Source organism: Podarcis filfolensis (assembly GCF_964270895.1).
Source record: "Podarcis filfolensis genome assembly, chromosome: 3".
NCBI lineage: Eukaryota > Metazoa > Chordata > Lepidosauria > Squamata > Lacertidae > Podarcis > Podarcis filfolensis.
Genome location: NC_139606.1, coordinates 38,507,749 through 38,533,615, shown reverse-complemented (window position 1 = coordinate 38,533,615; position 25,867 = coordinate 38,507,749). Strand labels below are relative to the sequence as shown.

Genomic DNA, 25,867 nt, shown 5'->3' with positions numbered 1-25,867 from the left:
CTTAAATTATTAGCAACATATCACAGGTGCACCTGCAGCCCATATAAATAGCCAGAAATTACTCTCATAGTTGCTCTGGACTTCAAAAGGACAGAAAACTAACACTTTCAATGTATTCCTGAAAGCTGTAGCAAGCATTTTCACTGATGCTGGGTAAATTACAGAAAGGCAAGGTTAGTGGTTTAGAATTAAATAACCAAATAGGGACTATAAACAACTCCACATAGCCCCCAAACTATGCATTTTTAATTTGGATACCAGGAATATTTTCTCCACATTTAGCAAGACTATGAGAAATAGAGCAGAAAGACTTAAAGAATCTCAAAAAAAGAAGAAGCAGCCAGAATTCTGCAGATTCCTTATTATAGGGTGAATGGCTGGGCTTACATAAACTAGGGCCACCTGCATGTCCCATGCAGCTCCCCCCCTCCCCCCCGCCCCATATTATGTCAGCAACTGAATCATTATCAAAGTGAACTGAAGCATTCAAAGAGAAAAAGTGGTGCTGAACACCCATTTTGCTCCTGAGAAAGGGACAGCACTCATAACATCTCCCCAGCGTTGTTTGAGTTAGAATTATTAGCCGCCCCTTGTTTTTTTCTGAGATTTCTCTCACTCTGAAGGACTGCTTTCAACTCAGTGCTACGTAGCTCCCTGGTTATTTCTTATTTCATATCATTGTAATTCCACTGAAATCATTAGAGTATTAATATGACCAAGAGTTGGTCGGAAGTAAATCACATTATAGTTGGAGTTAACTCTTTATTAGCAGAAACACCATCTTCACAGACTTGGCTAATGAGCACAGCAGCTCATCCACCGCGGTAGGTCTGGCCCCATGAATCTGTTGCCGAGACTGAAATCCCCATGATCGTCTGAGTCCCCTCTTCTCTAGGGCTTTTCCCAAGCAATCAGAGACTGTGCCTTCATGTAGCCTGTCACTGTTCTGCCTGTTTCAGCCTCTTCTGGTTCTGCAAGTCACTTGGGGGGGGGGAGCAGCAGCAGCAGGAGACACCTATGACTGTTCACCAGCCTGACTCACCTCTACCTCTTGGCCTCCCTCTTCCCACTGGCCTGCTTCAGCTTCTGCCTCTGTTTCTAGACCTCTCTCTGCCACTGACTCACCCAGCTCACTAAGCCCTGTTACCTCTTTCCAGTCTTCTCCCTCTGACTACTCATCGTTGTTCTACCACCACTTCCTCAGCTCTGAGCCTTCCTCCCTTGGCTGTTCCCCAGCTGGTTCCTCCCACTATTCCTCTGCATCCAACCAGTCCATGACACAATATGGCAGAGCTCTCCAGAATCCTCTGTTTTGAACAAGGCCAACCTCAGCTGCCTGATTTCCCACACAAGACAAAGCAATAAAATGTACAAACATGCCATATAAACAAGATGACGACGATGATGATGATTTGAATAGCCAATATTCAAAACAGAACCTTCCAGTGGGTGAGGCATCTGACTACTAATCACGGATGCTGAAATGCCGTGCAGGTTTCAAGTATGAATATTTCTGTAATCAGGGTGTTTTTAAAGGAACAAATAAATCTACAATCAAGAATGACCTAATATGCTCTGTTATTTGTGCTGGCATCTCTGCTTGCGAAATAACATCACAGCTTGTGACATTGTGCAAGCACACTTCTAAATATATCCCCTCCTAAGTGTGCTGTGCTGTTGCAGCAAGGCTTAGGATCAGAGCATTCAGTTTCATCAAATCGTGCACGAAGGCTTAGTCATTGTAACTGTATGAGGCCAAGGTGGGAGAGAACATGCTTTTAAAAAGGGGAAAGAATGAGCCCTTAGTAAAACCTCAGTGGTTCACATTCTGCCATTTGACCCTGTTCCTCCCCAACAACAAGCACAGTCAATACAGATTGACACTTTCTGGAGTTATGAGCGAACCCTATGCACAAATTTCACACACACACACAAACTCCAGGCCACCTCTCTTATCTACCAAGATGCACATTTTGCACAATGTAGCCCCCTAGGAACGAAAGAGTCATAGCCGGGGGCAGGGGGGACATATACAGTACTGTGGAAATACTTGTGCAAAAGGCATACAGAGCTCCTGTCTTTCCTCATTACCTCATACAAGTGTAATTTCTAAAATAAGCTGTGCAAGGGTTAAGTGATGACCTTAGATTTGTCAAATATACTACTACTACTTTTTACTAGAGCCCCAGGATTTACCAACCAGAGCCAGGTAGGTGCAAAATACACAAAATTAAAGAAGTCTGAGCACAGTAATTTTCCATAAAACTCTACTTCTGGTTACAGGGCTGGCCCAAGACATTTTGCTACCTTAGGCTGCCCCAACTCCAACTACATACTGACAGTTGAATATTATTCTAACACATGCGATGGGACAATATCTTTTCACTGAAGGCTGACTAAAATAAATTATGTCTCAAACATATATGCACAACTATTTTTCAATAGAATGTATATGTACTGTACTGTTTTTCAAACATATGTAGGTGGTTGTTATGACTGATAAAAAGCAAAGCCATTTAAAACCATTACTAGGTTCATAATAGTTTGTTGTTGGTATGCATTTTCTCAATTAATGGAGCCTAAAATTACAACAATAAGCGTGGGTGTATGGGTGGGTGGGTGGGTGTGTCCATGAAATTCTTTGGTGTGAAAAAGGGGGTCCTCGTCAGAGTTGGGAACCACTGTGGTAATATATATTGTAGCCAATGCCTTGTATAGAATTTATTTAGCTCCACTGTTTCATGGCACTTTAGGGAACTGCAGGCCTCTGAAGTTGTCATCAGAATTGAAATAGTTGACACAGAGGTCTTTGGCTTCCGGTCTACTGCGGGTAGCATCTTCAGCTCATTGCGCTCACTGACCGAAAGCGGGCTGTCTCGAAGGAGACAAAAATAAGTTTCATTTTCCTCACTGATCAGACCTATGTGGACCTCAAACTGCAGCTGCTTCCAAAGGACCCATTCATCTGCAAAGTCCTTGTGTGCATAGCACAGGGCTCCTGGAGGTTCAAGTCATTGTGTCAACACTGTGTGTTGTTCAAATTGTCCTACAGCTGTCTTTTAAAAAGACAAAAAACCCCCACAACCCTACAGCCATCATGGTCCACTAAGATAGGTTGGGTTTTTGGGTGCTCGGATCCTGACTGCTATAAACCTTTAAACTGCAGGGTGAGGCTGGTCCTGCAAACATTCAGCAGGAAACTTTCTGGCCCCTCACTCAAAGACTGGAAATAGACCATGATGCAATGGCAGAGAACACACTTCAAGTCCAGAACATCTTACATATTCAATGTCTAACATCTCCCTTGAAAAAGAATTCATAGCAGGGCTGGGAAAGACCACCACCTGGGACTGGGAAATCCAAACCCTGTCAAAGGAGAAAATATGAGGCTCCAGCTGGTAGAAGGAGCAATGACTTCTTCAGTCACATGTGTCCCACTCTGAAACTTGATTCTCTTCCCTTGGTTTCCACTGCTGAAAAGGCAAGCTGCTTTTCAGCTTAAATAGTCTTTTTTAAAAGTGCAATTTGCTTCTCTTTAAACCATTTTCTCTTGTCCTTTTCATGATGCCTGCCTGCAAGTGCAAACACTACTGGTGCTTATCCAATAGACACTGGGTATTTTGACTTTCAAAAAGCTGTTGACAAAGTCTCTCAGCAAAGACTCCTGAGTGAGCTTAGCAGTTATGGAAGAAAAGGCGAGGTCCTGCCATCAGTTAGTAACTGGTTGGGAAATCAGTGTGCAGTGACTGTGAAAAGGGTGAATTCCATGTTAGGAATCATCAGGGATTGAAAATAAATCATCAGGGATTGAAAATAAACTTGTCAATTTCATAATGCCATATAAAACTATGGTACGACTGCACTTGGAAAACTGTACAATTCTGATTAAAGGGGTAAAGGGGACCCCTGACCATTAGGTCCAGTCGTGACCGACTCTGGGGTTGCGGCGCTCATCTCGCTTTATTGGCCGAGGGAGCCGGCGTACAGCTTCCGGGTCATGTGGCCAGCATGACTAAGCTGCTTCTGACGAACCAGAGCAGCACACAGAAATGCCGTTTATATTCCCGCCAGAGTGGTACCTATTTATCTACTTGCACTTTGATGTGCTTTCGAACTGCTAGGTTGGCAGGAGCAGGGACCGAGCAACGGGAGCTCACCCCGTCACGGGGATTCGAACCACCGACCTTCCGATCGGCAAGTCCTAGGCTCTGTGGTTTAACTCGCGCCCCTACAATTCTGATTGCCTCACCTCAAAAAGGATATTGCAGGGTTTGGAAAAGGTTTAGAAAAGGGCAACCCAAATGACAAGGGTTTGCAGCAACTCCCCTATGAGGAAAGGTTACAAAATTTGAGGCTCTTTAGTTTAGAAAACAATGCATGTAAGAGGCGACATGATGGAGTGTCATGAACTGGCAGGACTATGGGGAGGAGGAAGACACTGGGACAAGCTGGGGTTGGGGAAGGAAGTGCTCACAGGGTGATGGAGGACGGCAAGGGGATAGAGGTCAGTGCATAGGAACCAGAGCAGCAGGACCCATCACCAGAGCGACCCCTGTCCCCACGAACACAGTGGGCTCTGAGGCCTAGGGAGCAGCCGGAGGGATGCTCTAGGAGGCTGGTGCAGGCAAGGGCTCACAGCCCAGCTCCCTAGCTGGCCAGGTGGAGCTCACTAGCTGTGGGAGGAGGTCTATGAGTCCTCAGCTAGAGTAGGTTGAGAACAGGTGAGGGTCTCATGCCTCGTCAAGCCCAGATGCAGCAATCAGCATGCAAAGTGTAAAAGGAAAGCAGAACTGAGGGGCTGGGTCTGCTCAGACCCTCAGAGGCTCTGCTGAGTGGGTGTAGCTCCTAAACTGTGGTGCTCCGACCTCACAGCGCTGAAAATGTGCCTTTTTACGTTGGCATTTGACACTTGAGTATATTTTTAGGGCCCACCTTATTTTGTGATTTTAAGGGTTATTTGTTTTTTAAACTTTTTATTATTGGGTTTTAATGATGTAAAGGACAGACAATAAATAAAACAAACAAATAAAATCACAGCTATGACCTATGATCTTTAACAATAAAGGGGGATATACACTGATGAAACTCTCTCCTACAGCATCCTCTCACTCAAGTCTTTATCTATCTATAAAGTTATTCAACATCTTTCTGGGTCCTGAATTACTGAACGTGATTATATGCATCATATACAGAACGCCACAACACACATTACACGTTGATCAATCCACACAGAAATGATCCATTACAGTAAATTGCCACTACAAAGATTAATGTGTAATAAAATAATGCTATCTGTTATCCATAGGGAGATTATGGTGAGTCCATTTCTTACCCATCCTTCACCATAAGGTACCAGAGCAGGTTATAGCAATTTAAAAAACACAATATTAAAATGAGTTTATGCAGTGGCAGATTACATTTACTGAAGTAGACTGTAAGATTAGGCTTACTAGTGATATACTCCTCCAAGTATACATTAGGGATAATATGAAGGGAAAAGAAGATATGTTGGCTGAAATCATAGATTAGAAAAAGCTAACATCTGTGCTTCACCCTTTGCATTTGGCTTCTATATCATGTGTGTGCATTACCATTTTTCATTACCATTTATTTAGTTAACATTTATAGCCCACTTAATATTTTAAAATCTCTAGCAGTATACAATATAAACAACTTTGCATATAGTTATAATCCTAATCTGTATTTACCTTGGCAAATAATTTCAAAAGATTCAGGGGTATCTTCAAAACATAATACATCAACCATTTTTGCCCTTATCCCTTGTATGCAGGATTGCTTCATCTACAGTCACTAACAATTAACATCACAAGTTATAAAAGTGCCTTAGAGTCACCGTCCCCAAATGTAATGGATGGGGTTTTCCAGAGCACTTAGCATTGACCTAACTTTGCTCCCAGTGCAGCCTTTGGTAAAAACCCCAACTGACTTCACTTGGGAGGAACTGAAGGAAGCGCTGAGCGCTACTGAAAACAGCCACGTTTACAGATTTTCCTGGTGTAGGCTTTGTACTTAACAGCAGAAAATAAATATACCCACTGCCTCTGAATATCTTTAAGCCATATTGTGAGGTCAGATATCTCAGTGGAGATCTGCAGCATCATTTGAGATCCCCTTGCTAAGACGACAACCAGCACCAAAGGAAGATGCAGCTTTTACCAGCCCGTTTTTTGATGCTACGGCACAAGAAGAGACCACAATACAAGGATGGGGCTGGTTGCTTTGCTACACCAGCAGTAGTTGTCATCTGGAATTCCTTCCTTCCTTTCTGCTTCTGAGTAGGAACCCGTGTTGAGACAATGGCCAGAGCACCAAGTTCTTTGTAGGGGCTGAGTTGTTACCTTTTTCTCTTTTGAAAGAGGTGAAAGAGGAAGCTGGAAGAGTGATGTTTTTACCCACTTTCCCTTTCGGCTCTTACATTATTTGCAAGGCTCAGATTAATATCTGAATTCTACCCAGATATCTTGGGGCAAGCACTCTCTTTTCCTTTCTATCTCTTGAGGGGAGTGGGTGGTGTCTGCCCACAGCACTCAAAAATCCAAATGTGCCCATTGGCTGAAAAAACACTGGAAATCCTTGAAGATATATATATATATACAGACACAAACTTTTCTGTTTTCCCCCTGAGGTTTTGGTTTCTCTTGGAGGGAAGTGGGCCAACATGCAATATAGAATAACTAGATCAGCATTCTCCTGGTGGCCTCCAGACATTTTGGACCACCACTCCCATCATCCCTGACCACTGGAAGCCAAATCAAAAGACCTCTGGAGGTCCACAGGTAGGGGAAGGTTTGAATATATGGTCAATCTACAAAGCACATTTTCACCCACAGATACACCAGCAAGACAGTTTCCAATCTTCTCCCAGGTATGTGCACTTTAAAGCAAGTACTTCTTGGCAATCATGTACCTCCCTTAACTCTTGAAGAACTATGGCTGTTTAGAATATTTTAAATATATATTTTACAAGTATTCCAAAGCTCCATCATAAATAACCTTAATGCGGTTTAACCATATAAAACTTATTATTAAAATACAATACTGTACAGCAAAGTAAGACAAGTACTAAAATTCATACAAAGCTAACAGAAGGAAGCTTACTACAAATGTTAGAATAGTGTTAGAATAGAGGTGGTCTAACATTAAGTCAGGTCCAGAGGAACACTGCCTCTATAAGAGTACCTTCTCTCACTACAGGATATGGGCATTTTGGTTTGCTGGCCCAAGGAACTGGTATTTAGTGGGCATTTAGACTTTTCCTGTTATGGCTGTGGAGCCTAAAGATTACAATCAGCCAAAGGACCAGTAGGCAACACCACTAAAAGCACATGTGTATACATACTTGCTTGCACTGCCACCCTACTGTCATCAAAAAAGAGTGAGACAAATGGCAGGTACGTGTCTGCTGGATTTGGTTGCTAGAGAAGCCTTACTGCATAGCTTGACCATTCCACAGAACATAATAAGACACCCCTTGTTTTGAAAGCTAGCTTACTGCTCTGCCCAGCTGGTATTCTGTGGCTAGATTGTTGATGGGGACAGGCTATTGCTAGCATAGAACTGTAGTGCTCAAAAGCTTGTAATTTCCAAGGACCTTAAGAACTTGGATCCACAGCACCTTAAGGACCACCTGATTCCATATGTTCCTAGCCAATCACTAAGGACTTTGTGGGAATCACTGTTAGTCCTCCATGGCTCAAGTGCACAGCCAATATCTATCTTGGCTCTGATTCCCAGAAAACCTGATCCATACCTTGCAGGCCTCCCGCCCCCCCCCCCCGGTCTGGGAGGGTGAGACCCTGACTGACTCCAGCTACAAAAGCTGAGGCTGCTGAACAGACCCTTGGGCTGGGGTATTGTTTTGGGTGGCGGTGGGATTTTTGTGTTGGCTTTTTGTATCTGTATCTTGTTGAGATTTACGTGGAAACTGTTCAGTTTGGTTGTGTATTTTTTTTAAAAAAATATTTATGGTTTACAACTGCTTTGGTTATGTTGTAGTTAAGTATTTTTTTCATGTCATAAGCCACCTTGAGCATGGTTCGAATTGTGGAAAGGCAGCATACAAATAAACTTATGTATATTTTATGTATGTATACATGCATCCATCAGGAGCCACGCCAACGTTGTAGAACTTTCTTGCAGCTCAGATCAGATAGGCCCCCAAAAAACAATCAAACGGTGTATAAGTTTTATGAAATAAATAAATATTGAACTTCCAGTGCCTACTGGAGACATTTTTTTAAAAATGTATCTCTATTGTATTTATTGAGTTCACTGCTTTGAGACAGTTGCAATTAAGTGGTATGTAAATTGTTAAATTAAATTAATAATAATTAATGCACATTGATGCATATTAATTAAGTTGCTACCCTGTTTGGATTTTTCTCTGCTAACAATAAGCCAGCACAGCTCTCTACATTTTCCAGTTTATTTCATTTGTTTCTCCTACTGCATTTCTATCCTTATTTGCTGCACACAACCTGCTGCCTCCTCTTAAGGTGCCATTTTAATTGGAGGGCCAACGCATTTTGAAGTTCATTTTTCCCAGGTACAAAATACTATAATGTTTTCCCCCCAAAGGTGCTTTTATTGCTTTTGGCACTGATGCACTAGATGTGGTTGCCTAGGTGTCTCTGGTAACAACTTGATACAGTATTCTCTATGACCAGCAGCACAACCTTAACCATGTCTGTGCAGAAGTTAAGACCTGCTGAATTCAGTGGGGGCTTACTCCTAGATAAATGGAGTTAGCATTGCAGCCTAAATTACTGGTGAGTGACACAACACTCCCATGCCTGTGCTATTTCAGTTTCGCTTAGTTTTGTTTAATTCTTTAGGAGCAGTATAGCCACCTGCACAGAAATAAATATCTAGACAATTGTTAAGGGAGACAAAAGTGTAGCCACTCCTTCTCTATTAAGGGCAGGCAGGCGGGATATTGCATTACACCACTGACACAGTTACTTGCAGGAGAATCACACCTTTGCTAAAATACATGATTTGGGTGACTCTGTGGAAAGGCCACGTAGGATATATGGCCAGAGAGCATCACGAAGGCCAGGGAAACCACCTAAGTCAGCATGAGTAAACCAGACCACCACTTCCAATTTAGCTAGCTATCAGGACAAATGTGGCCTCATGCAGGATTACATTAAACACATTTTTATTTTTGTAATCCAGAACAGCAGCAGCAACTGAAAGCAGCTTTGGGCATCCTAAGAGGTGCCAACAAGTGAATGCAAGAGTGCATTGTTACTGGCTTTTGACTCACTGGAAGACTGGCTTGCAGCACCATCTAACATGTCTCCACTCAAAACTTAAGTTCCACTAAGTTCAATGGCACTTGCTCCCCAAAAACTGGGCATAGGGTTGCAGCCTCAATCAGTGGCTTTTCATCTTTAACCTGGCGACCTGTTTTAGTTTTGTTATCACAAATTGGTGTGAAATCTTTCAAGTTTCCCAGAGCTCTTCATCAGGATAGATTGCATGCAAACCAAGAGGGGCAGGTACAGGGGAAGAGAAAGAGAAAAACTGGTTGGTGGTAGCACCAAGAGTACATCTGGTAAGAGTCTTAAAGCACAATGCAGGAAGCAGTCGCATACATTCATATTATTATTATTATTATTATTATTATTATTATTATTATTATTTATTGAATTTATATACCGCCCTATACCCGCAGGTCTCAGTGCTCTGCAAAAAAGCCCCATTTGAATGTCTCCACATTTTGCCTTCAGAATCTTACCAAATGTAGACTCATGGTGCTACAGCCAGCCACGGTCTCTCCCCTCCTACTTTGCTTCCCTTGGCCCGATGAAGAGTTCTGGATAACTCCAAAGCCTGCACCCCTCATTTGTACTGCTTTATTTATATCTTTATTTATTTATTTGCATTCCATTCATGAACCACTTCCTACGAAACAACTTAAAGTGTTTTAACCATTAAAAACGTTAACAAGATACATAAAACAAATTTCATATATAAAAACCATTCAAACAGTTTCTTATGGGCCAAGACAGCTACGTTTATTGTTTTACTTGCTTCTTGACAAAGCATTGACCTCAGCGACAAAAAGCAGCATTAGAAACTCAGATGTATAATCTAATCGCCAAATGGCACCTTAAACTGTTTCCCCCCACCGCAATGAGATTTATCATTATCATCATCATCATCATTTCTATACTGCTTTATATTTTAAAGAACAAATCTCAAAGAGGTTTACAACACATAAAATTGTCAAATAAAACAATCCAAAATAAAACAAATTCAAGCTTCAAGGAAAATATTTCAGATCCTTCTCTAAGTGACATTTTGCTTTCCCCAGTCGCCAACCTGGTACCCAGAGACCTCCACGTGGTAGCAACTGGACCCACAGCAGTCGAAAAACGCACCTGGCTATTTTCCAACACTGCCAAGAACAGTCATTTCCCCAAGCCTCTTTCCCACAAAAAGAAGGGACTGCCCATGAAAGTTCAAGCAAAACATTCTTTCCCCCAAAATTATTGTTCTCTAAGGGCCATTATTCCTTGAAGGACCACAAGGGAATGCTTTATGTTATACAATATAACATAATGTAATGTAGTACTTCTTTAACAAGAACTTTGTGGCCCTCCAGATATTGTTGAAATATGGCTCCCATCATCTCCCTGGCTAGCTGAGGCTGGTGGGAGTTGGAATCCAACAGCATCCACAGGGTGCCAGGTTCCTCATCCCTACCACAACACCACCTTTTAGGGCAGGCCATGCCACACAAAAACCACCTTGTAGGTGGACTTTTATCGACCTGAAGCTAAAGGAACAGGGCTAGTAAGAAGCTGTCAGCCCTATTTGCATAATATTCTAATTTCTCCCTCCTTCCTACTGCACAAAGCACATTATCCACTTTGCCATGCGCCAAGCTTCTCCTGAATTGCTCTTGATTCCAGAAGGGAAACGCCCAACCGAAAGCTCACTTTCCCCTACCTGACGCAGCAACACCTTTATTATTACTCAGGTGCCTTTGAACAAAATGTGTGGCCACACAAGCCTAATGGAAAGAAGTTCCTTTCGGTACCACAGCCCTTTTGAACACTTGATCGAGCAACGTAAACTCATCTAGCTTTAAAATCCAATCCTCAAAGAGCTGTGTTCTGCTGTGTTCAAATGTTAACTTTCCAGAGGCGTCCACAAATTCCTTCCACGAAAGCTTGGAAGGCTCCCACTACAACCTCCTGGAATAGATTTTAAATACTGAGGGCCAAAATGGCAGAGCAGAGAGCAACCGTGGCCAAAATTTTCTCTTTTCTTTTATTTTCAAGCAAGCAAGCCACAAGTCAAGTCCGGAGTTTGGGAAAGCCCTTCTCCAGTGCCTGAGAAGCTCTTCCATGATGCCTCAGTGAGGATGTATCTTTAGTATACCTGGCCAGAAAGCAGTGCAGCAGCAGAGAAGCAGGCAAGAGGGCAGTTCTATCTCTCTGCTCTAGGCAGGCTCACACCTGCTTTGGCGCAGGTGTGCCACCAAAACCCACTGGCTATGCTGCTTGCGGCAGGTGTGGCACAGGTTGGCTGCCCCAGTGCTCCCAGCAGCAGCATGGTGCAGAATTTTATTTAAATGGCCTCGGGCCTCACACCCTCTGCCAGCCTCACCTATATTGCAAGGCTGTCATGAGGCTCACAAATACTGTAACACCTTTTTTTGTCAATGGAGGCAGAATACAAACTAGCAGCGTTCCTTTAGAAATCTATTCAATACAATGCCACCTTAAGCATGCCACAACGAAGCAAAGCCACTGTTTAGGGCTGGGCTGTTGATGTAGGGTGCTGTGTTAAAGGGTGCAGCAGAAAGTTTAAATAGTTATAAGTGAATAGTAGGCAGGGGTTAAGGGAATGGACCAAACGTCTGTAACATTTCAGCTCTCCTGCTATCTTTCCATATCTTTATTTATAAAGACATACTTTCACTGTTACATTGACATGCACTCTGCTATTCTTATTCCTCTCCTCTCCCAAGATTATCAACCACACCCCAAGGGTTGCAAACAGCTGCCTTCTGTTCTCACGGCACCATAACCCTTAAACAGCAGCAAAGTCGAGCCATTTCGTTCCCAATTACTGGGCCTTAGTGTACATTTGTGCAATTGATGGTGGCAACTGCCACCACTACTGCAGAAATTCAAACCCCAGTGCAGATCAGAGGAGGAAGAGGCAACACCACAATGAGAGACTGACGCTGTCGCCCCCCCCCCCCCCGGGCTCCATCACTCGCAGTAGACAGCATAGAAGTTGAGAGCCTGCAGGGATTCCATATTTCCCATCTATTATAGATGACACTGCTAGCAGGGGGGAGAGGAGAGGAACAAACACCAGAACTTGCACCTCAGAAGTCATTGTTTGGGATTCCACCCAAAGAGAAAAGCTTCCCCATATGCTTACACACCTTCCGTGAAAGCCACTAAACCTGATCTTCCAAATAAACACATGGAAGCAGAAAATCCACCGGGAGGAAAAGGAATGTTTTGAACACCAATAGGGGGGCTTAAATATGAGCTAGAAGGGTTGTGTTCTGCAATCTAGACTGCCCTTTCCATCCAAAAAGAAAGCAGGCCTCGAGCATAAAGAAAAAGCCTGATCCCCCTTTACAGGCCCAACTACACATCTATTTTTATACAGGAGATATCAATTTGGAGATCAGATTAGACTCGAATACACTTATTTGCAGGAGGAATAGAAAATATAGTCATGTAAGGCATCAGATGGGGGTAAAAAACGAGGCTGAGGAAAGGAGAAGGGATGGACTGGAGAACACCCAAATATGGCATCTACCAACACTCTGATTTACACACAAGCACACACAGACACACACCCTTTTGCAGCTTGTGATCTAGGGCATGGAGCCTGTCAATTGTCCAGTTCCACCAACAGGTATATATATATGCACAACCGTTTTTGTGAGGTGGCGAGACATGCAATTCTTTGCATTTATCACGTTAAAATGCCTCTTGGTATCTTGAATACATACTTGGCCATCTCTTCCTCCCCGTTTCGGTACAACACACCCCAGTGAAAAATGCTGTTGCTGCCATTGATTTAAAGGGAGGGAGGCAGGAGGGAAGAGAAAGACCCACCCCAAATGGAGAATTCCTGCAGGTGGTTGATGTTAACAACAAGGCACACACACACCACAAAGTCCCACGGCAGCTGGGCTGGGCTCCGTTTCAACCAGGTGGGGGCAGCACGGACTTTTGAAGACTCTGCCTAGGGAAACCCCACCCCATCGGACCCTCCCAAAATAGGCAGAGTTGTTATTATTATTATTCGCAGAGGAATTCTTCCTAAAGGTGGAATGGGAATGCCTGTCGTCCAGCTTATCTTTCATACATACACATACACATGGCTTGGACCCCCATTCATTCACAGACCTCGCCTTCCTTTGCCTTCCGGTTTACGCATCGCCTCCCCCCCCCCCCCTCCACGCCAGTTATTTAGGAGAGGCCATGGAAGAAGGTGCAGGAAGAGTTTCCAAGGGAAGAGCATAGGAAGTTCTATGAGGAGTGGAGGAAAGGTACCCTGAGTGTGACCCACAAGCAAGCATGAAAGCACCCCTCTCCCTCCCTCCCTCCTTGCGCCATTCATAAAAAGTCTGCCTCTGCTTCAGCGCCTCTCCTTCCTCGCCCTGTCGGGAGCACCAGCTCCCCCACCTTCCCTCCCTCCCTCCCTCCCGCGGCGAAGGAGGGAGTGCATGAATGGAGTGCGCGAGGGAGGGAGTGGAGGACTGCCTGCCAGCCCGGCCTCTGGCTTACTTGAGCATGGCCTCTTCCTTCTCTTCCTCTTCCTTCTGCCGGTCCATCACAGCCATAATAATGTTCCTCTCCTCTTCCGTCAGGTGGCTCAGGTCGGGCAGCTCCTGCATGGGAGGCGGCACGGTGGGTGGGCGAGGGCCGCGGGGCCCCAGCGAAGCCGGAGAAGAAGCCATGTACCCCCTCGCCTCGCCAGCACCTTGACACCTTTGGGCAGCGGCAGCCCGAGCACGCCTCGCCTCCTCCTCCTCCTCCGCCGCCGCCGCCTCTTCTTCCTCTTCTTCCTCCTCCTCCTCCTTTTACACGGGAGTCCTCTGATCATCAGCAGCAGCCAGCAGCTCTCGGGAAGCGGCGGCAGGAGAAGCAGCAGCAGAGGCAGCCACGGCAGGAGAGCGAGAGGAGGAGGAGGAGGAGGAGACCCAGCCTTTCATGGTCGCTCGCATCCACCCCAGCCCGGGCTGGCTAGTCACGGAGGGGCTGCCTTTGTTTCGGTCCCTTCCTAGGAAGCGCTGGGGAAGGTGCTCCGCAGCCCTGGGCAGCCCATCCTCTCCGGCGGCGAGGAGCAGGCAGGCAGGACCGTGCAGCAAAGCCAGCCAGCCAGCCAGCTCAGGATTACAGCTCCCAGGCTCTGTGCACTGTCAGGGCTGGAGGGGAAGGGCGGATGCTGCTGCTGCTGCTCTGCTAAAATGCTCCACTGCTGCTGCTGCTGCTGCTGCTAGCACGGGAGCGGAGTGGGAGGGAGGGGAGTTCGGTGTCAGTTAGGCGGAGTCCAAACTGCTCCACTCCTGGGGGATGCTGAGGGCTGTCTCTTACAGACAATACGGGCAGCGTTTCGTTCCAGGGCGTGCATCCCCCCCCCCCCTGGGCACCTTTCTTGCAACCGAGGCGGTGGAGCACTGGACTTAGATCTAAAGGAGCAAAGGTGGTCTATTTTGTTGTTGTTGTTGTTGTTGCTGTTGTTCGCTCTTGGAGGCTGCGATTCTCCAACTCGGATGTATTTACCTGCGAGCAAGCGGTCCCCTCCCCCTGCCTGCCGAAATCTAACAGCCCCTCTTCTTCTGATTAAAAACAGGACTAGGAGTAGGCAGCAAGGCTAAATCCTAAAGCATGCTTGATTCGCCATCCCCCCCCCCCCCGTCGAAATGAGTGGCTTGAAGGATCATGCTTAGGATCAGGTTGCACACTTTCTTGGTAGCGAGCCCCACTGAATTCAGGTGTAGATGTAAAGTGTGTAGGGCTCAGGCTGCAATCCTAAGCATACTTAACATGGGATAGGCCCCACTGAAATCCAGAACAATTGCTTCCTGGGATCAAACCTTGGGTTTTGCGTTGTTTCCCCACCACCACCACCACCTCTGTAGCACACCGCCTTTATGTACATTGTGCCTGTGAAGATTATGTGGGGCCAAAAAATGAAGAGACGGTTTTAAATCAAATGTGCATGCTAGCCAAGGATACTGACAAAGAGCCTTGTAACACCTTAAAGACGAACACAATTATTATGGCATAAATGTTCAGGGAACAGAGTGCATTTCATCAGATGTGATGAAATTATCTGCAGATGATTTGGAGAGAGCTTTAACACATCATAAATGTGTTAAACTCTGTGTTGTTTTTGCTGCAATCAACTAAGATGGATCCCCCTCTGGAAATGAGAGCCACTGTGTATAACTTGCATTCGCATTGCTGACCGGGAGAATACAAAAGCTGGTTGCAGCTAGAATATTAACCCAGTCTATTCAGAAGAAATTCCTGTTGAATTCTATGGGGCTTACTCCCAGATAAGTGGGGTTAGGCTTGGAGCCTAAAGCATCCTATCTGGAAGGAGGAAAACACCTTCTGTTCAAATCCTAGGTTAGCCTTTGACTTGTTTGCCTTGGACAATTATCAGCCTCATATGCTTATCTGTACATTTGCTGTCACTATTACAACCATGAGACCAGAAAAGTGGGTCTCCTTTGTTCTGGGGCCACACAACTCAGTCATGAAAAACATTACACATTACATTTTGTAAACGTTCAGCAAAATTACAGAACTCGAATTGCAGTGGGGATTCAAATGGGGAGAATATAAATTAGCTTTCTCCCCAAAGCAACTTTATATTTAGATAACTTGCCCCATTTCATTCACTTTTAGAATGTACTCTTTGCCCAAGATATCTCCAGTTTCTTTGAAAAAAAACCATCCCCACCTGTAGCCCTGTATCAATATTAAATCTCTTTTTGTATTTTATACTTAAGTGATGCTTATACATTTCTTCCATGAAAAACACTTTGATGTATGAAATCACATGACACGTGAATTTACTTCATTATACTGTATATTGCACTTGCACAGCATCTAGAAGGCATAGTCAACAAGGGCTTTCTGGTGCATAGACCATCAAACAGTGGCACCCACTCCAGGGAGCCTAGGCACCCACAAAATCTTTGCCCAGCCTCTGCCCCCTGTCACTGCCAACCATCGCCTTACCTCTGGCACTCCAGTGGAGCGCTCAGGCCGCGGGGCTTCAATTGGGGCCCACAGTGGCTGCAGACGTGCTTCTGGGGTGCATTTGCAGCCACAGCAGATCCCAACAGAGGCCCCATGGCAGGGGCGCAAGCCCCAGCCCAGTTGTCACCACTGCGCCAGAGCACACTCCCTGCACTGCGCCACCATGACATCACAATGTGACACCATGATGTTACAGCATGGGGCACATGCACTGGGCACCCACAGGCTGGAGCCAAAGTTGGAGCTGCTGCCATCAAACATGACCTGGGAGTGCTTTTCATGTGGTGCCTACCTGTTCACATCACTTCATTATTATATAAAAGCAGCTTTGGGAAGAGGGAAGCAACGGGTATAAGGTTTGCTTAGCCTTTTCACCACCAGCTACTTCCCCATTCCAAATGGTTTGGTATGCCTTGAATCCCAAAGAGGTGAAGCTGTTCTGCTATGTGTGTGATTTAGAACAGAGATGTTGCAAGCAGAAGAAGGGCTAAGCAGCCCTACTTCCTACCGCTTGGTTACTCTGAATTCCCTCTCCCAACGCTTCTTTTCTTGAAAACAAACACAAAAATTTCGCACAGTATGTAGAACTACAACAATGTACTCTGTGTGGCACTGATGCGACCCTTGAAGATGGCTTAGAAGCTTCAGTAGGCTCAAAATGCCCTAGCCAGACTCTTAACAGAAATTTGCCGGGTATTGCATAGAACTCAAAAATTGTTTCAATGCTGTTGGCTACCAGTTTGTTTCCAGGCTCAATTTGAGGTGCCAGTGCTTACCATTAAGACCCTAAATTAGCCCTCTAGATATTTTGGACCACAGCCCCCATGAACTCCAGGCAGAATGGCTATGCTGAATGGCGCTGATGGGAATTGTAGTCCACCTCTAGAGGGCACCAAGTTGGTGAAGGCTGCCGTAAATGATCTGGGGCCAGGCTTCTTAAAAGCAACCTCACCCACTTTGTGTGTTCTGGTCAGCATCTGAGATCCTGCTATTTCAAATGGGTGGGGAAAAAAGACAGAGCCTTTTTAGGCACCACAACTATCAAAGGAGGCCAATCTTGCTCACGTGTTGCTTGTCCCCTGGAGACCAGTGAAAACTTGGATCTTCAAGAATTGCTTTGTAGCTTAGTGTCTTGCTGTGAAGTTTTCTCAATTTTTTTATTTAAGCTGATTATCCTGCAGTATTTTGAATGAGTTTTATTTATTAATTCATTATGTTTTTGGAAGCTGCCTTAGGGTTTCCGTAAGACTACAAGCATGGGTGTACAAGGTTGCGATAACTAAGGGCTCATCCACCCTATACCTCCATTAATTCTCTGCTGTTCACATGATGTTCTCTTCCAAATTCCCCTTCCTCAATTCATGTCTTCTCATACCAAGGAGAAGGTATGAAGAAAGATTGGATTGAGGGAGGGGAAAGTGTGGGAGGGTAGCGATTTAGAGCAGAATGTCATACGGGCAATGGAGAATGTAGAGGCATAGGAAGCTTACTATCCACATTAAACAACAAAATGAATGAGCCCTACATTCAATTGTAGTTAGCTGCTAGGACGGGATTTCTCAGACTTGGGTCTCCAGCCTGGGTCTCCAGTTGTCCACCATACCTAGCTAGCAGGATCAGTGGTCAGAGATGATGGGAACTGTAGTCCAAAAACAGTTGGAGACCCAAGTTTGGAAAACCCTGAGGACGAGATGGTTGGACAGTGTTCTCGAAGCAACCAGCATGAGTCTGACCAAACCGCGGGAGGCAATGGAAGACAGGAGTGCCTGGCGTGCTCTGGTCCATGGGGTCACGAAGAGTCAGAGCGACTAAACGACTAAACAACAACAACAAGCCCACTGGCAGGATGCAGCCTCTGAGGCCTCCTTATTTAGGCTGCAATACCCCCTACTGACCCTTCCTCTCCCCGCACTGCTGTTAGAAGGCCTTTTCAAGCCTCAGCGCAGTGGAGGAACCAGTTTTTATGGGAAGTCACAGGTAAAGATGGGTTAAAAGATATACAATTGTTTGCTTCCCCCCAGAAAATTGAAAGTGGGGTGATTAGAGGGGTGGGGGGAATGGGTGGGTGAGTGAAGTCGTGCTTTTGTTGCTGCGGTTGTTTAACAAGACTGAGTGCCCTGTATGGTTTACCAGAACTGTGTTCCTGTACCTATTTATCTGGGAGTAAATACTCATTTACCTACATCTGAGCAGATATACACTGTGACATCTCATACCATCAAGCATGGCTAAGCTGTCTCCTCCTGAGTAGAACATAGTATGAGATGCTGATATCTGTAATTTTTCAGCCATCACACAGTCATCACCCTCTTACCCTTTTTATGGATTCAACACATATTTGGCTACCATTCACCTGGCAAGCCTACTTATTTTTCGCCTCACAATGTGCTTGGGTGTAAAGTAGCTAGCTTAGACAAAATGTGATTCACCAAGCCAAACACATTCCAGTGTTCATGTACTCAGGCCCACAGTTTTGTTGGTGTTTGTTTGTTTGTTCTTGACAACCCCTTGTCTTGCTTTTACAGTGCTGGGCAGTGCATTTGGCTGGGTGGGTTACAAGTTGTTCTGGTCAGTTACAGTAGCATCTCTTAGAAGGCCTCTCAAGCCTTCACAGAAGCAACATCCTCTCACCTGGAAGCCATGCCCCATACAAGGAGAAAAGAGGCAGCACTGATGCTAGTTATACAGTGGTGACCCATCACACAACATACACTGAAGTTATAGAATTCTGGACTGCACCACTGCAGATGGAGGGGAAGCTATTTTTAATGTTGCCTCCTTTAAAATCCTGTACACCCAACTAGCACATCAAGGAGAGACCTGTACTATATATTTATCTAAGCTGTGTAGTTTGCTGCATGGGATAAATTTTATTTTAGCATTTCTATCCTGGGGGAGGGGAGCATTCAGAAACACCTCACACCCCTATGTCTGCAGTGTGAAGTGGTACAATCCAGAATTCTACCACCTCAGCAAGGCTAGCCCAAAACATTTTGCTGTCTGAGGAGGAATATTCAGATGCTGCCTCTGATCCTCCTATCCTGTATAATGCAGATCCCCAGTGTGATCTCCACAGTACACATGAATTAGAAACAAAAACAGCATTTAAGTGAGGCTCTTATTTGGAATCAGGGATTGTGAAGATCAGGGGTGCTTTGGCATAAAGATGACATGAAAATATCCTGTTAGAGTCAGAAGTTTGGTTCCCATGTCACGCTGTGCCAAACCATGGCTTAGCATGGCTTCAGTGAACATCTAGCTTCCAGGAGAGGAGATTGCAGCCATTTCACTCCTCCCCCAGTCATTTTGCTGCAGCACCGAGCTGAGCTAAGCCATAATTTAGTGTGTCTTCTGAACCTGAGCTCATGGATTAGCTCTCCCAGACAAACCTAGAGCCATAAACCAAGATCAAACTTTGGTTATGCATAGCTCATGGTTAATCCAAAGAAAGCTAAACAAGTAACCTGGATTCCCATGAGACACTCTGGTTATATCCACATTAGTGACTGAAAATGCAAATTGGTGCTTATCTCCCGCACTGCATTTCAAGTCACGCTTGCATGTTGCTTTGCACATCAGAGGCGTGGGTGTGGGGCTGTCTTTGCCCAATGTTCATTACCTCTTTGGTTCTCCTGCACCTGGAACCCTTCCAAACCCGTCCTATTCCTGAAGCTGTCATGTGCAACAGCTCTCTCAAATGTACACACCTCTGTTTAATGGTGAAGTGAATGTGGCTTACGTTTTCAAACTGGATGGAAGCTGGTTTGAGGGGAAATGCATCAAACAGTAGTATTGCTCAAGAAACTACAGGGTAGATACGGATTGTGTCTGATGTCATCATTGCGTGGCTTCAAATACCAGCAGTGGGAGTGCAATGGGGTAGCTGAAATCTTCTCCCCAGGCAGGAGACTGCATGTTTGCATTAAACCATGGTTTATCTTCATACAACATATGAACCACGCCAAATAATCAGTATTTTCAGGACTAACCCTAAGATATGAGAGCAACTTGTAACTGTACTACTAACATTGTATTTGAGTTTACTTAGGTTCTTACTATAGGTTTCCCTCCTTGGTATTTCACTGATGTTGTTAGTATTCATCTTTCTAAAGGACTGGAACTTCATTCACCACTTCTCTTCCCCAAAACCAGCTCATGATATTTTGCTGCCACAGGCAGAACAGCAAACAGCACCACCTTCCCTACATCAGGATTCATAGTATCTTTGGCTGGCCAAATTATTCTGGCATCTGAGGCAGCCAATACTACAAATGCCTTTAGGTGCTTCCACGCCCAGTAGCTTGATATGGAGTCAGTGCTGCTCATGAATTCAAAGTTTTTGACAGCATCTACAGAACATCAACCTCAGCCGAGTATACCTGAAGGAGTGTCTCCACCCCCATCGTTCATCCTGGACACTGAGGTCCAGCAGCGAGGGTCTTCTGGTGGTTCCCTCACTGCGAGAAATGAAGTTACAGGGAATCAGACAGAGGGCCTTCTTGGTAGTGGTGCCCACCCTGTGGAACACCCTCCCACCAGATGTCAAAGGCAAAAACAACTACCAGACTTTTAGAAGACATCTGAAGGCAGCCCTGTTTAGGGAAGCTTTTAATATCTGAAAGACTATTGTATTTTAATAGTTTGTTGGAAGCTGCCCAGAGTGGCTGGGGAAACCCAGCCAGATGGGCGGGGTATAAATATTATTATTATTATTATTATTATTATTATTATTATTAAGGTGTCATCCCATTCCTACCTATTTTTAATGGCTTTTTATTGAGTTTTAAATTGGTTGTTCATATACATATTCCATTCACTCTTTAGCATATACGTATTCCATTCACTCTTTAGCATATATTGTACACATATAAAAACCAAACAATAACAATATTTCTACACAAGTGACTTCCCACCATCTCAGTGTGGCTTCTTCTGTCTTCTTTCTCTTTTCAGATGTGTTGTTTTTCCTTTTTGCCTTTCTAATACATAATATATATTCCCTAACTGATCTTTACTTTGCAAAATTTAGTCGAAACATATCAAGGGTTTTATTTGAGAACAATGTTCTCCCAGATAATCTTTTACACATTCCCACTCCTGTTTGAGTTTTTGGTTTGGTTGGTTCCTAATTGCCTCTGTCATTCTTGCTAATTCCAAATACTCATACAATTTAGTTTGCCATTCTTCCTTTGTTGGTGTCCTGTCCCCCGTCCAATTTCTAGCGATTAACATTCTTGCTGCTGTTGTAGCATATAGGAACACCATTTTTTGTCATTTGTATTATCAATTGTCATAATCCCTAGAAGAAAGGCTTCAGGTTTCTTCTCAAAAGTTTGTCTGAATTTTTTTTTAAATTTGTCATAGACAGTGTTCCAGAATTTTTTAATTTTGTAACAATCCCACCACATGTAGTACATTGTTCCTTCCCCTTGATTACACCTCCAGCATAGATTTGACTTTGATTTATATACTGTATTTTGGCCAATTTGCTGGGGGTCATGTACCACCTATACAGCGTTTTCATAATTTTTTCTTTTATTGTGTAACAGGCCATGAATTTTAAATCTTTTTGCCATAGTCTTTCCCAATCCTCCATCTGTATGGAGTACCCAAAACCTTTTTCCCATTTGACCATCACATCTTTGATCTCTTCATCCTTGACCTCCCAATCCAGCAGGAGTCAATAGGTTTTTGATAATGTTTTCTTTTCGTTTTGTAGTAATTCTTTTTCTAATTTTGATGTTTCTTTCTCAAACCCAATTTTCCTGTCTATTTTAAACACATCATTTAATTGGTAGTATTATAACCAATCCACCAATATCTGATTTTTTCAATTTTTTTAAAAAATTGAGTATGTTATGTTCTTCCTTTAAAATTTCTTTATAAGTTGCCCAATTTGATTCCATATTCTTTCTCTTCACTGAGAAAGCCTCTAAAGGTGACAGCCACCAAGGTGTCTTTGACTGCACTAAGTTTTTATATCTGTCCCAAACACTATACAGAGATTTTTGAAATATATGATTTAAAAAAACAACTATGGACTTTCACTTTATTGTATGCGTGCCATTCCTACCTATTTAACCCCATACCAGTGAAATACCATTCCATCCCCCTCCTCCATTTAATCCATATTTACTATTTCCATTGTTTTTGTTTTTACATGGCAAATTCAGATTAATTGGGGAAATAATAAGGGACAGCATTTTGATAAGGACAGCATCATGTGGAGGTTGGAAAAAAAAAACCCTAGCATGCATAGGCAGCACTGAGTCTAATTAACTTCCCACAACAATAAGTCAAATAATTGTCAATTGCTGCCTTTTCATGACACTCAGAATCAGCTGCTTGAGGCAGACACCTTACTCTGCCTAGTGGTAGAGCTAGCCCTCCTCTCCCTTTGGGACAACTGTCAGAGGTTTAAAAAAAACCTTCTTCCCTGTGATCAGTCTGATGCCAGAAAAGCATCAGTCCACCTCTTCAAATGGAAGTTGGACCTCCTTCTCATCTCGTTACACATCCCGAGAGCAGCAATGTAGTTTAAATCCTCTTCAAAGCAATCTCTGTTATTGTGGCTTCACGTTTCGGGCTTCTGGTTCACTGTGTGTATGGCCCAGTTCCTATTAACCATCCTCTCTACACAAATGTGCTCCTGTCTTCCTAACCTCATGCAGAAATTCAGTAGCAAGAGATGGTCCTCAGAAATAGAGGATATGATACACAGCTGCTCCCCTGCACCTTGATTTTTCAAAACCATTGACACTGAGCCTATGGTTTCATGTTGAAAATGAAATGTGTTCCTCTTCCAACAATGGTCCCCATTCTTCAGAAACAGCTGGATACAATGTCCACAGAGATACCACTCTAGAACCCCTCCTGTTTCCAGAACTTTAGAAGTAGTCACTCACTACATTTGAATTTTTATTTTGTCTTTCCTCTCATGGCAGAGCACAAAGATTCTTTTTTTATATGTGTGAAGTCTCAAAATACTGGATTCCTTGGGGAAAGCGCCAGCAGCTTAATTCTCCAATTTGTAGAGAATGTGTGGCTCTGTAGTAAAAGAAAGAAAGAAAGAAAGAAAGAAAGAAAGAAAGAAAGTAAGTCCCAGGGAATGCTTACAGAGTGTAACGCTTCCTGCCTTGCAGGAAGGTATCAAATGTTTTAAATGATGTTTGCTGGCAAAGTCATATATAGGTGCTATATCTTGCGATAGAGTGCATTAACATGGCACCTGGCAAGCTGAGGTTTAAAATCCTTTTCCATGCAGCTCAAAGCACTAAACCTGCTGCCAATAGGCCAGCAATTAGCCTTGTCAACATTCCTCCCCCCCCAAAAAAAAATCCAGCTCTGTTATAGCAAGCCTAATTGGCAGCAAGCCCCTGATTCCCAAGATAGAGCGGCTATATCAGCAGCAGGGAGGAAAATGAAAGCAAGGAGGAAACAGGTGTCCAAATTGTTCCTGTACAGGGTAGGAGATGTGAAAGGCTTGCCTCTGCACCTAGGACTCAGTCACTGCAAACCCAGTTTCTGCATAATCTTTAAACACACACTGCACACACCATTTCAGGGCATCACTGAGGATTGTGCAAAGGAGGGATTTTTTAAAAAGTGGGATATGGCTTATAGGCAGCAGTCATGAGCCACAACAAATATATATGGCTGGCTGGCCTGCCTTACATATTAATTTTTATAATGCATACATACATTGTCTCTCGACAAAGTGCTTGAAACAACATGTAACCAAAAGAAAGTTAATCTTTTCTGAGCAGTAGTGGAATTGGTTCGTTTTAGATGGGGATGCTCTTACCAGAGAGTAATGTTTATTACCTTGCTCACTTGCAGCCTGGTGTATTTGAGGACCTTCCCGGTCTTTCCACTGATGGGGTGGACTGGACTTCTGCCAAGTCCTCCTGACCCAACATCACTACTGCTTCTGAACAGTGAACTACTGCAGTTTCAAATCTGGACCACTGTTCTTAGTAAGCTTTTCAAGCAATATATGTCTCAGACTATAGGAAAGCCACAGGAAAGCCTTTTCAATAATATTTTCCCAGAGTCAAGCAATGGATTTGCACAGAAAATCAATCTGCCCATTCAAATTTCAGCTAGTTCTGAGTCTGCTGTCATTCTTTCAATATTCCCAGTTGCTCATTTCACTTAAAGGCTCTGGGTGTTTACATCCTTGCATTTCCTTTTCATGCATGTGTTATGGGATTTGCAATCTTAAACATGTGTTACAGGATTGTATTATCAAGTGTGTGTTTTGCTCCATATGTTGTATTTAATCATGGAGTGAATTATTATTGTAAAAAAAAAAATATTTCAAAATTATACCGAGAGAGTGGTTTTTTCGGGGGGTGCAGGGGTACGTATACCCTAAACATTTTGTGAATCTAAGTTTAGCTTCATTGAGGGGCAGTATTTCAATATGAATAGGAAAATGAGAGTTCTGTACTCCTAAACATTTTTATTTTTTTTTTAGAAAAAAGCACTGTGTGTGTGCATATATAGAGGGAGTGTAAATAAATCTGGATAGTTCCCAAACCTCCATGTTGATGCCTTTTTGAGGAATAGTGAAAGATGTGTGACATAACTTACTGTTTAATAAGCAAAACTTTCCACTGTTGGAAAGAAAGATCATCATGTTGGTTGTTACTTGTCTTGAGGGTCCCATTTGTGACAAAAAGACAAGATAACAGATTTTTCATAGAATCATAGAAGGAACCATGAGGGTCATCTAGTCCAACCCCCTGCAGAGCAGAAATCTTTTGCCCAACCCATAACCCTGAACCCACAACCCTGAGATTAAGAGTCTCATGCTCTACTGGCTGAGCTTTCCCAGTGTAAAGGCCACAGATAATTTTTAAATTAATACATTTTTAATTAATTTACAACCATCTCTCTCTGATTAAGCTTTGTTGTAAGCCAATATTGGTAGAAAGGCAAAATATTGTGGTTTAAATTTGAGGGGTGAGGGAACTTAACTAAGGCTTCTGTTGATGAATCTAAAGCTTGCAGGCCAGCTTTTTAAACCTATGGCTCTCATGCAGCATCTCTCTCCTTGGAGCCATTTTGTTCCTTGGCGACATACACTTCCCCTTTTCTCATGTTGATTGAAGGGAAGTAGGTTAAGATATGAACGTGGGATGAGTACTCAACACAGCCATTGGTCTATATGTGCAAAACTGGTGCAGTAAGTAGTGAAGTTTGTATGGAGTGCTGTTGCACCAGCCTGCCATCTTTAGAGTGCAATCTTATGTGTGTACTCAGAAGTAAGCCCCACTGTGTCCAATGTTGTGCAGCCTTGGAGCCCTACCTGCGAGACTCAATACAGTAATGCAGCTTGCTAAACCCTGTGAAACAAGGTTGTTAAGATCGTTTATAGGTCAATAATTTTCAGTCCACATCAAGGCTGCTTCAGTCTTTAAAACACCCCAAGTGATAAATGTATTCTAGCTTTTGGTGCTGCTGACACAAGTAGATGAATATAGCATCAAGCCAGCAATGTGTTGACAGTGTATCTATTTAAACGCAAGGTGGTTCTGAAAAATACAGGAAATGTTATACACACTGAGCCAAGTTGT

The 25,867-nt window shown here is 43.8% G+C and overlaps 2 protein-coding genes across 55 annotated transcripts in view; one reads left to right on the top strand and one right to left on the bottom strand.

Moving 5' to 3' along the window:
• Nucleotides 1-14,521, bottom strand: part of RIMS1 (regulating synaptic membrane exocytosis 1) — a 228,884-nt gene extending 214,363 nt beyond the window's left edge. For 49 of the 50 annotated variants that reach the window (XM_083606964.1, XM_083606986.1, XM_083606965.1 and 46 more), the window contains exon 1: nucleotides 13,797-14,521. In XM_083606964.1, coding sequence (XP_083463090.1) covers nucleotides 13,797-13,969 — 173 coding nt within the window. In that variant the 5' untranslated portion in view covers nucleotides 13,970-14,521. The remainder of the gene's footprint in view (nucleotides 1-13,796) is intronic. The other variant, XM_083606968.1, reaches the window with a different exon arrangement.
• An 87-nt stretch (nucleotides 14,522-14,608) lies between these two features.
• The window catches only part of ASRGL1 (asparaginase and isoaspartyl peptidase 1), a 69,966-nt gene continuing 58,707 nt past the window's right edge, over nucleotides 14,609-25,867 (top strand). For 3 of the 5 annotated variants that reach the window (XM_083607387.1, XM_083607394.1, XM_083607393.1), the window contains exons 1-2: nucleotides 14,609-14,715; nucleotides 24,126-24,262. In XM_083607387.1, the coding sequence (XP_083463513.1) occupies nucleotides 24,163-24,262 (100 nt within the window). In that variant the 5' untranslated portion in view covers nucleotides 14,609-14,715; nucleotides 24,126-24,162. The remainder of the gene's footprint in view (nucleotides 14,716-24,125; nucleotides 24,263-25,867) is intronic. The other 2 variants (XM_083607391.1, XM_083607392.1) reach the window with 2 other exon arrangements.